The following is a 12064-nucleotide window of genomic DNA, read 5'->3' on the forward strand; positions in this document are numbered from 1 at the left end:
ATGGAAGATTCGTTAGCAAGGTTAGATCACATGGAATCTTCCATGGAGAGTTAGTTATTTGGAAAAAAAATTAGCTTGAAAGCAGGAGACAGTTTGTCAATGGAGGGTTGTTTTTTGGACTGGAGACCTGTGAGCAACATTGTGCCACACAGATCGGTGCTGTGTCTACTACTTTTTGTCATTTACATAAATGATTTGGATGTGAATATAGGAGGAATGGTTAGTAAGTTTGCAGGTGATACCAAAACAGTTGGTGTACAGGACAATGAAGAAAGTTATCTCAGAGTACAATGGGATCTTGCTCAAATGGGCCTATGGGCTGAGGGGTGGCAGATGGAGTTTAATGTAGGTAAGTGTGAGGTGCTGCATTTTGGAAAGACAAATTGGGGCAGGACTTATACACTTAATGACAAGATCTTAGGGAGTGTTGGAAATGTGTTGCTGGACCTCACTTTCTCCTTAGGGAGTGTTGCTGAGCAAAGAGACCTTGGAGTGCAGGATCGTGAAGAAGGCATTTGGTGCACTTGCCATTATTGGTCAGTACATTGAGTATAGGAATTGGGAAGCCATGTTGTGGCTGTACACATCATTGGTTAGGCCACATTTGGAATATTGGAATCAATTCTGGTCTCTGCTGTAGGAAATGTTGTTAAAAATGAAAAGGTTCCGAAAAGATTTACACAGATTTGAGCTATAAGGAGAGGCTGAATAGGCTAGGGCGGTTTTCTCTGGAGGGTCGGAGGCTGAGGGGTGACCTTATAGAATTTTCTAAAATCATTTGAAGAAGTAACAAAGACGATTGATGAGGGCAGAGCAGTAGATGTGATCTATATGGACTTCAGTAAGGCATTCGACAAGGTTCCCCATGGGAGACTGATTAGCAAGGTTAGATCTCATGGAATACAGGGAGAACTAGCCATTTGGATACAGAACTGGCTCAAAGGTAGAAGACAGAGGGTGGTGGTGGAGGGTTGTTTTTCAGACTGGAGGCCTGTGACTAGTGGAGTGCCACAAGGATCGGTGCTGGGCCCTCTACTTTTTGTCATTTACATAAATGATTTGGATGCGAGCATAAGAGGTACAGTTAGTAAGTTTGCAGATGACACCAAAATTGGAGGTGTAGTGGACATCGAAGAGGGTTACCTCAGATTACAACAGGGTCTAGACCAGATGGGCCGATGGGCTGAGAAGTAGCAAATGGAGTTTAATTCAGATAAATGCGAGGTGCTACATTTTGGGAAAGCAAATCTTAGCAGGACTTATACACTTAATGGTAAGGTCCTAGGGAGTGTTGCTGAACAAAGAGACCTTGGAGTGCAGGTAGATAGGATAGTGAAGAAGGCGTTTGGTATGCTTTCCTTTATTGGCCAGAGTATTGAGTACAGGAGTTGGGAGGTCATGTTGCGGCTGTACAGGACATTGGTTCGGCCACTGTTGGAATATTGTGTGCAATTCTGGTCTCCTTCCTATCGGAAATATGTTGTGAAACTTGAAAGAGTTCAGAAAAGATTTACAAGAATGTTGCCAGGATTGGAGGATTTGAGCTACAGGGAGAGGCTGAACAGGCTGGGGCTGTTTTCCCTGAAGCGTCGGAGGCTGAGGGGTGACCTTATAGAGGTTTACAAAATTATGAGTGGCATGGATAGGATCAATAGACAAAGTCTTTTCCCTGGGGTGGGAAAGTCCAGAACTAGATGGCATAGGTTTAGGGTGAGAGGGGAAAGATATCAAAGAGACCTAAGAGGCAACCTTTTCACGCAGACATGAATGGAATGAGCTGCCAGGGGATGTGGTGGAGGCTGGTATAATTGCAACATTTAAGAGGCATTTGGATGGGTATATGAATAGGAAGGGTTTGGAGGGATATGGGCCGGGTGATGGCAGGTGGGTCTAGGTTGGGTTGGGATATCTGGTCGGCATGGACGGGTTGGACCGAAGGGTCTGTTTCCATGCTATACATCTCCAAGACTCTATGAGAGGCATGAATAGGGTGGATAACCATGGCCTTTTTCCTGAGGTGGGTAAGTCCAGAACTAGAGGGCATAGGTTTAAGGTGAGAGGGGAACGATTTAAAAGGGACCTAAGGCTCAGAGGGTGGTGTGTGTTTGGAATGAGCTGCCAGAGGAGGTGGTGGAGACTGGTACAATTACAACATTTAAAAAGCATCTGGATGGGCATATGAATAGGAAAGGTTTAGAGGGATATGGGCCAAATGCTGGCAAGTGGAACTATATTAATTTAAGATATTTGGTCAGCATGGACAAGTTGTTTCCATGCTGTACACCTCTATGACTCTATTTAAACCTCTCAGTTTGGTAAATCCTTTCTGCAACCTTTTTATAATCTTTCCATCCTTCCTCAAATGTGATGCCCAGAATAAGCTTTCCCATCACTGAGATTAAACTGTAGTTGCTAGGTTTATCCTTCCACTCTTGTATAAGGAGGAAGTGACAGTGGAAACTGCAGGTCACTGAAAAGAGTCTTTCAGTTTTCTCTAGACTTAGGGGAGGTGCCAGAAGATTGGAGAATTGCAAACATTACGTCCTTGTTCAAAAAATGTTGCAAGGATAGGCCCAGCAATTACAGACCAGTTAGTTTAACTTCAGTTGTGGGGAAGCCTCTTTAAACAATTATTCAGGATATAATTAGTAAACACATGAAGTAAGATAAGTTGGTTGGACGCTGGTTTCCAATGCAGAGTGACGACAACAGTGTAGTTCAGTTCCTGCACTGGCTGAGGTCAACCTGAAAGTTCTTCCTTGTCAACCTCGCCCCGTCACCTGAGGTGTGGTGACCCTCAGGTTAAACTCACCATCAGTTGTCTCCCTTTGAGGAGTCAGGAGGTGAGTTATTCGCCGTATTATTCCTAGATTTTGTCCTGCTCTTGTAGCCACTGTGTGTTTGTGTGCTGAGTCCAATGGTGTTTTTGGTCAATGATTACCACCCCCTCCCTGGATGTTGATAGTGGGCGATTCAGTGATAGTAACACTGTTGAATGCCAAGGGGCTATGGTTAGATTTTCTCTTATTCGTGATGGTCATAGACTGGCATTTGTGTGGCACGAATGTTACTTACCACTCGTCAGTCCAAGCTTTGATGTGGTCTAGATCTTGTTGCATTTGGACATGGACAGCTTTAGTGTCTGAGGAATCGCGAACGGTGCTGAACATTGTGCGAACATCCCCATTTCTGACCTTATGATGGAGGGAAAGTCATTGATGAAGCAACTGAAGATGTTTGGGCCTAGGACACTAACCTGCAACGACATCCTGGAGCTGAGATGACTGACCTCCAACAACCATGACCATCTTCCTATGTGCCAGGTATGTCTCCAACCCTGAACAGTTTGCCCCGATACCCACTAATTCCAGTTTTGCCAGGGATTCTTGAAGCCACACTCAGTCGAATGTAGCTTTGATGTCAGTAACTGTCTCTCAGAGCCAGATTCATTGAGATGTACAGCATGGAAACAGACCTTTCAGTCCAACTTGTCCATGCCGACCAGACATCCCAACCCAATCCAGTCCCACCTGCCAGCACCTGGCCCATATCCCTCTAAACCCTTTCTATTCATATACCCATCCAGATGCTTTTAAATGTTGTAATTGTACTAGCCTCCACCACTTCCTCTGGCATCTCATTCCATACATGTACCACCCTCTGCATGAAAAAGTTGCCCCTTAGGTCTCTTTTATATCTTTCCCCTCTCACTCTAAACCTATGCCCTCTAGTTCTGGACTCCCCGATCCCAGGGAAAAGACCTTGTCCATGCCCTTCATGATTTTATAAACCTCTATAAAGTCACCCCTCAGCCTCCTATACTCCAGGGAAAACAGCCCCAGTCGATACAATCTCTCCTTATAGCTCAAATACTCCAACTCTGGCAACATCCTTGTAAATCTTTTCTGAACTCTTTCAAGTTTCACAGCATCCTTCCAATAGGAAGGAGACCAGAATTGCACGCAATATTCCAACAATGTCCTGGAACCAATGTCCTGTACAGGCCGAACCAATGTCCTGTACAGCTGCAACATGACCTTCCAACTCCTGTACTCAATACTGACCAATAGAGGAAAGCATACCAAATGCATCTTCATTTTCCTATCCACCTTCCTATCCACTCACTTTCAAGAAGCTATGAACCTACACTCCAAGGTCTCTTTGTTCAGCAACACTCCCTAGGACCTTACCATTAAGTGCTTAAGTCCTGCTAAGATTTGTTTTCCCAAAATGCAGCAGCTCGCATTTATCTCTCACCTCATCATTTGAATTCATCTCTTTTGTTCATGTTTGGATCACGTTTGGCTGTAATGAGATTTGCAGCTGAATGACTCTGGTGGAACCCAAACTGGGCTCAGGTTATTGCTGAACAGGAGCTGCTTGATAGCACTGGTGATGACACCTTCTATCACTTTACTGATGATCGAGAGTAGACTGATGGGGTAGTACTTGACTGGGTTGGATTTATCCTGCGTTTTAAGTACAGGACATACTTGGGCAATTTTCCACATTGTCAGGTAGATACCAGTGTTGTAACTGTACTGGAACGCTTGGTTAGGGGAGCAGCAAGTTCTAGAGCACAAGTCTTCTGTATTATTACTGGAATGTTGTCAGGGCCTATGGCCTTTACAGTATCTAGTGTCTCCAACCGTTTCTTGATATAACATGGAGTCAATTGAATTGGCTGAAGACTGGTACCTCTATTGCTGGGACCACTGGAGGAGGCCGAGATGGAGCATCCACTCAGCGCTTCTGGCGGAAGATTGCTGAGAAAGTGCCTTACCATTTGCACTGATGTGCTGGGCTCTTCCATCATTGGAGATGGGGATATTTGTGGATCCTCTTCCTCCAGTGAGTTGTTTAATCATCCATCACCATTCGTGACTGGATGTGGCAGGACTGCAGAGTTTAGATCTGATCCATTGCTTGTGGGATCGCTTAGCTCTGTCTATCTCTTGCTCCCAATGCTGTCTGGCACACAAGTAGTCCTGTTTGGTCTGCTGATCTTTGATTCCAGTTTGCCTGGGACAAATCAGTTCTTTATCCACTTAAATTGATTATTTTTTTTAATCATTCACAAGTTGTGGGCATCTCTGGCCTGGCCAGCATTTATTGCCCATCTCTAATTGCCTTGAGGGCAGTTATGAGTCAACACATTGCTGTGGATCTGAAGTCACATTTCGGCCAGACCAGGCAAGTATGGCAGTTTTCAGCCCTAAACGAGAACAGTGAACAAGATAGGTTTTTCCAACAATTAACAATAGATTCATAGTCATCATTAGATCCTTAATTCCAGATTTTTATTGTTATATCCACCATCTGCCACAGTGGCATTCAAACCCCGGACCCCAGAACATTCCCTGGGTCTCTGAGTTAATAGTCTAACAATAATATTACTAGGCTGCCACCTTCAATATTAAGGATTTTTACTCTAAGTTGCACTTTGATCTTTTGTGTAGCTATTTTAAACCCTACGATTTTTTTTTGCTGAAACCTGATCCACTGGTCACTATTACTCCTCAGAAATCCCCTTCTTCGAAACTGTTCAATCAAGAAAATTCTCCGGGACACTTTTCAAATACTTTCTCCCCTTGTTCTCCCTCAAAGTCCCAATCCGTGTTAAGATGATTGAATGTTCATCTATTACTACAGTACCCTGCAGTTCTTGTACCTCTTCGTAATTTCCTGGCTTGTTTTGCTCTTTGTATCTTTCCTCCTAATTAGTGACCTGTAGAACACCAGACATACTCTAAGGGTACCTCTATGGTTCATTAACCAAATGTGCTTGATTCCTCTGGGAAATCATTTCTCTCCAATACTGTAATAATCTCCTTAACCAATATTTCCACCCCTCCTCATTTCTTTCCTTAGGATTAGACATATTGCATTAGTGATATTTCTTGCCCGGACCTGTCCTTGTCTGAGCCAGCTCTCTGCTATTCCCACAACATTGTGTTCCCGTAAGGCTATTTGCAAGTACAGTCCCGCCACTCTAATTTACCAAAATAGATTTCTGTGCAATAACATTTATTTTAAAATTTTCATACCAATATCGGTTAGGTGAGTTGTGGAATAGAAATGTAGGTATTTCACAGAAGATGTGGAGGATTTGAGCTTCTCGGAAGGCCAGTGGAGTTGTCCAATACAAAGGTCGATGCCTGCCCCCTCGTGGTGCTTTGACAGATGTGTGTTACTGGAATTGTACAGTAACCACTTGATTTCGGCGCAGATTGCCTCTCAGAGCAACAGCGAAGCTTGCTCAGTTTTCAAAACATTCGAATAATTGGCGATAGTCCTGCCAAAAGGTGATGTCCTGCTATAGCTGGGGTAAAACCAAATGTACCGCGAACAGTGTCAATTGTGAATCTTGACTCATAAACTTGAAATAAAAGACGCTGAGTGAATCGGTTTGGGATTGTGTCTGGGAAGGTTTGACCCGGTCATGAAACACTACGATCTGCTTAGTTTCCTGGATTTTAATGTGACAACCATCTCAAATAATGCGCAGCAAAACGCATGTGACCCATCAGAACGCACCCTGAGAAGCTGACAAAATGCTCAATTATTAACGGTGTGAATGAGAACAATGCCAATTCTAGCCGGGTTACGTGGGCGGGAATGCATTCGGGTCAATGTCAATTTCACGGCTGAAGACCTCATTAAACTGTTGGTCCAGATACTTTCTCGGAATCTCTGCCCCTCCTTATCAGGTTTCTGGAAATTTCCTCGGGATTCACGTGTGGAATGTCAGGCAAGAGATGGGAGAGTTGGGAAGGACCTGAACACGTGTTGGGCGCTGAAGGGAAATATGAAACGCGCCCTTGGTGTGGCAATAATTCCTTTGGTTTCGATTTTTACGAAATGTAAATTTAATAGGAAATTGAGGACGCGAATTTTGCTCCGGAAACCTTGACAAACAACCCTAATCGGACCCTTAACTGAACATCAATCAAATGCACAGCGCCTGATAAATAGGTGACCACAGTTCAGGTCATCAACTCAACTTTGAGAAATCAATTTGCACTCGGCTTTGGTCGTCTTTTTTTTTTAAAAAAACCCCTTCCATGCCCAAAGTGCTGCCCGTTGATCAAATTCAGCAGTTTTTACAATAGTTTCTGTTATTCCATGAACAACTGCAACTCTTGCCGCCCCGGGGACTTGTGAAAATGATTGCAATCTATGTAGAAACAGCGAATGTGTTTGTAACTGGGGAAGTGGGAAAGGGGGTCTGCTGGGTGGGTAGGGGAGAGAAGATCTCATATTTGTAAGGAGCAATGTCCTTAAGTTCTGACTGAGATGAAAATTATCGCAAAGGTATAATGGGGAGATACATCCGGACACACCCAGGCCATCATGTTAATAATAAAAGGCAAGAAATGGGGAGGGAATGTGGTGAATAAAGGACATCTCCTCAGGTTGAGGATGACAAATCACTTTCCAGTGAAGCGAGTTAACGAGGGAAATCAGTCTCGTGCTGTGAAATAGTTGGAGTAAAGTTCGCATTTCAAACTCTGCCGTCTATCCTGTTTGGTGTGTGTGTGTGTGTGTAAAAGGCACTGCACGTATCTCCATCATTGATTCCAACTGTATATGCCCCCTCCCCCTCCCCATATCAGTTTTCCTCGGGATCTAGTGCAGAAACCCAGGAGCTGTCACACCACTGGCTTCCTGCCGGCGCTTTAAGGTGATTCTGATGTCATTTGCTACATTGAGTTTAAAAGCAGCGCAATGGGTTCAGAAACGGAAGAGCGATCCCGCTGGTTTTCAGGAGAAGCTCCCAGCTCCAGCCCCCGGGGTAGGAATGGGCACCAACATTATCAACTGCATCGCCGTCTACCTCGCCGTCTCCCTCGGGGCTTCACTGGTCAGGTCAACTCCTCTGGTGAGGACGGATTCAGGAGCTCAGCTGGAGCGGGACTGGGGTCAGCAGATCCGACTGAAGCACCTGTACATGGAGGGGAACAGCAGGCACTTACAGATCAACCCTGATGGGCACATTGACAGCTCCAACTCCCAGAACTTTTACAGTAAGTCTCACTGCTCTCAAATCTGCATGCAGCAAACCCTGACACAAAAAAATTCTCTATTTTTCCTAAATTTCATTCTATTTTCATCACATGATGATGCAATATCATGGTGTTTGGAATTATTTGATGGTTAAAGCAGCAGGACACCATCAAATTTCTGGTCTCTCTTTAAAAAAAAACCGATGGCATTTCCAAAAGTTAGTTCAATTTCAGCTCCTAACTTTCAATGATGTCATTTAGCCCGAAGCATGTTAAAGGTGAATCTGCGTTATCCCAGTTCTGTCACTCTACTGAACGATTCTAATAACCGCAAACGGTTTGAACGGATCGTTCGACCGACTCCTTTTTGAACCTCTGACCCAGAAAAGCGATGAATCACTGGTGGATGATAGCGTGGCGTGGACTCACTTTGCAGGAATGTTACCGGACCAAAGTTGGGTCCTGGCCACTCTGTAACTGGGCTCCCTTTGTGCTTTCACCACGCAGCGCAGAAAGAGGCAGTTCGGCCCATCGTGAGCGTCCAAGCTCTTTGAAGGAGCTTACCAATCAGACCCCCTTTCCCTGAGCCCAGTCCCGTTTCAAGAGTTTACCTCCCTTCGTGTGTTTTCCCGAAACCAACCAGCTGCCTGGGGAATGTGCGTCGGGTTGGTGACACTGTCTAACCTTTTTTTGGGGGGGGCCTGTGTGTTTGTGGGTTACAGCTCTGCTGGAGATCAAAGCAGTGGAACCAGGACACGTGGTGATCCGGGGAGTGAGGACGGGACGGTACCTCTGCATGGACACTGAAGGCAGCATTTTCGGATCAGTGAGTATTGCATATCTGGTTACTCAAAAGTAGCAAGGCTGCTCTACTGCACACGTTTCTTCAAAACAGAAACACCTCTACCTTGTGGCAGATGTGTCTAACACCAAGGGTATAAGTTTAAAGTGGGGAGCAAGCGGTTTAGAGCAGAACAGAGGGAAAAAAGTTCACTCAGTGCTAGAAACATAGAAGGTGCTGGAGGCAAATACTGTCCCAACCTTTAAGAAACATCTGGATGAGCACTTAAAATGCCAGGGCATGGAAAGTTATGGGCTTGGTGTTTGTTGGTCAGCGTAGATATACTGGGCTGAAGGCCTGTTTCTATGCTATACGACTCTATGACTTCATCCCCAAACACCTATCAACATTTCATAGAATTCCTACAGAGTAGAAGCAAGCCATTTGGCCCATAGATTTCATCCTGATCCTCCAAAGAGCTTCCCACCCAGACCTATCCCTCTACTCTATCCCTGTACCCCTGTATTTCTCATAGCTAATCAATCTAACCTGCACATCCCTGGACACTGTGGGCAATTCAGCATGGCCAATCCACTTAACCTGCATATCATTGGACTTTACCATTTGGATGATTACTTAAAATGCCAGGGCATAGAAGTCTAAGGATCAAGTGCAGAAAAATAGGATTGCTGTAGTTTGGTGTTTGTTGGTCACTGTAGACATGGAGGCAGTTATTGTCCCAACATTTAAGAAACATCTGGGTGAGCATTTAAAATGCCAAGGCATGGAAAGCTATGGGCCAAGTGCAGGTAAATAGGATTATTGTAGTTGGGTGTTTGTTGGTCAGCTGTATGTTTCTATGCTGGATGAATCTCTGACTTCATTCCCAAACAGCATTCCCTATTGATCCTGAATTTAAGGCGAGGTGAATAGAGGTAATGATCTCGCTCGGGTTAAACGTGTGCGTAAGATTTTTGATTTGAAACTCTTTTCCTTTTTTCAATAGACAACCTACCGTGAAGATGATTGCAATTTCAAAGAGGAACAGTTACAGACATTTTACAATGTGTACCACTCCCCAAGGCACAAGAAGGTGTTAAGCCTGAGCCTAGACAAGCGTCCATTCATTCCGAACAGAGAGCTGCCTCCGCTCTCAATGTTCTTGCCACGGGAAAATGAGTTGCCAACCACGACACACAGCCGGAGGAACCCTGAACGAGAGACCAATGACACAGACCCCTTCGGGATGAGAGCCGGACAACTAGCGAGTCCCAAACTCTCTAGAATTGGCCGAGGATAATGCTGCAGACTCATGTTATACCGACTTTAGAATCCAATGACTGTGATCGACAACATTGGCCCAAAAGTACTCTCACCAGGATCAGATTCAACCTATCTATTCATAACTGTGTAGTCCAACAAAGGGAATTAGAGCAGATAAACCAGTTGATGATCCACTGATGGGACTAGTCACATGGTCATGATGTAAGGGTCACTCAGCTCATTCACCCTAAATGACTCGGACGTTTTGTTTTGCAATGGTTAGATCCAGAGACATCTAACTTTCATTATACTTCTTTGGAGTCTATTCCATAATCACCACTTCTAATGTAAAGAAAATAACCCTGACATCAGTTCTGAGTTTGCCTTCTCCAGGTTGAACCAGTACTCCATGACCATAATTTATACTGGCTACTTTATTTTAGTTGACATTCTAGACATATCCTTCCAATTCCTTTACCAGTGAGATGATTTCTTTTCACGACAAAAGCTTTCTGTACTTTTATCTCTAACCCAGTATTTGAATGTGCACCTTCTCTATTGCTTTGCCTTTTACATATCTCAACAATCAGTGCAGAATGCAGTACTGAAGCATGGGACAATATAACCAATACATTCGCTGACTTGCATCCTACTGGTTTTGCATTCTGCCAGTTTTTCTGATGGTTTCTCTGTATTGGATGAGCATGGTGAACATCCAGTGCAGTCCACGAAGACCCCTAGCCATTTTTAGGTTTATTTTACCACCATTTATGGATTATGGGTTTCGCCTATTTTTGTCTGCCACATCCCAAAGGCATTCTCTGCATTAAAGCTCATTTGGCTTTCCATTGCTTATTTATACACTTCATTCCAGTGATTACTCCAACCCTACAAATTTTGGAATTACCCTCACATTTGGCTACTTTGCCTGATTCCAGGCCATTAATATAAATTAGAAATAGTAACTTTGAAGCCTGGAGCAATGAGTTTAGTATTTCACACACCCTGATGTAACGCCCCTAACCATTACTGGTTACTTTGTTACTCTTTAACCAGTTCCTTGCCCACTTCCAAAACTTAAAATTCGAATTTAACTTGTTGTCTTTTGTGTATTGCTTTTGTCAAACACCATTCTGGAGTTTACGTTCACCATATTTAGGATCTATTGCAGTCCACTTGAATTGTCATTACCTTTAAAGAGGTTAAGGAGACTGATGAAGCCATAGCTTTCTCTTCTAAATCCAGACGTGATGAATAGCCTCTTTCTGTGTTGTAAACTCCATGAATGATACTTCTCAGTGCTCATTTCCTTGGAAAGGAAATCACACACACAAACGTTATATATAAAGAGCAGAAGTAAGTGTAAATGCTTTCTATTTCACTTTTATGTAAAAGACTTGAATCACTCCTTTGCCATATATATGAAATTAATCTTGTCTGTGAAATTGTACTGCCTGCTCTGAATTATCTATTTATTTAAATTATTGCTCCCAATATTTATATTTATATGCCAATACATTTTATAAATATGTTTTTTAGTGGCAATTTGTACAACTTAGATAATATAACAGAAGTAGAAAATAAATGGCACTTTGTTCCTTGATGATGTTTTGGATTTATTTGAATAATTATTTAATAATCATTCATGATTTCCTATTCTGAGAGATTATTAATTGGTCAGATTATCATTTTTACAATTTGATTACTGTACTTGGATAAATATCAATTAAGTATATCCTCATCAAGTTCCATGAGTTTCCATGTTGTCATTGATTTCCTTGAGACAAAAATTCTAAATGTCCCTCTGTACTAATATAATTAGTGTGCAACAGATAGGTTTGATACACACACAGTTGCAGTTTGAGACCAAGAGAATCAAGACTGGCAGCTTGCAGTGTAATTCACTTAACTTTGTATAATTAATGGGTGTGTAATTTTGTGGGATAATTTATTACATCATACAGAGTATCATTCCGTTCTAATCTCCTGATGTTAAGGATGTTGTAAATTTTAC

The 12064-nt window shown here is 43.2% G+C and overlaps 1 protein-coding gene across 1 annotated transcript; it reads left to right on the forward strand.

The window, feature by feature from the left end:
* Positions 1 to 7368: 7368 nt before the first annotated feature.
* LOC122561494 (fibroblast growth factor 19-like) lies at positions 7369 to 11653 on the forward strand. The gene is made up of 3 exons (XM_043713242.2): positions 7369 to 8027; positions 8729 to 8832; positions 9794 to 11653. Exons 1-3 carry the CDS (start codon positions 7694 to 7696, stop codon positions 10085 to 10087), a joined length of 732 nt encoding a protein of 243 aa, XP_043569177.1. The 5' UTR covers positions 7369 to 7693; the 3' UTR covers positions 10088 to 11653.
* Positions 11654 to 12064: the final 411 nt, after the last annotated feature.

The sequence above is a fragment of the Chiloscyllium plagiosum genome, unplaced genomic scaffold (assembly GCF_037043375.1).
Source record: "Chiloscyllium plagiosum isolate Xiang-an unplaced genomic scaffold, Cpla_swu_hap1 HiC_scaffold_23, whole genome shotgun sequence".
Taxonomy (NCBI): Eukaryota; Metazoa; Chordata; class Chondrichthyes; order Orectolobiformes; family Hemiscylliidae; genus Chiloscyllium; species Chiloscyllium plagiosum.

Coding starts and splice junctions, on each gene's coding strand:
- LOC122561494 (XM_043713242.2), top strand. CDS start 7,694: ATGTCATTTGCTACATTGAGTTTAAAAGCAGCGCAATGGGTTCAGAAA. Junction 8,028..8,728: donor CAACTCCCAGAACTTTTACA/GTAAGTCTCACT, acceptor TGTGGGTTACAG/CTCTGCTGGAGATCAAAGCA. Junction 8,833..9,793: donor AAGGCAGCATTTTCGGATCA/GTGAGTATTGCA, acceptor TTTTTTCAATAG/ACAACCTACCGTGAAGATGA.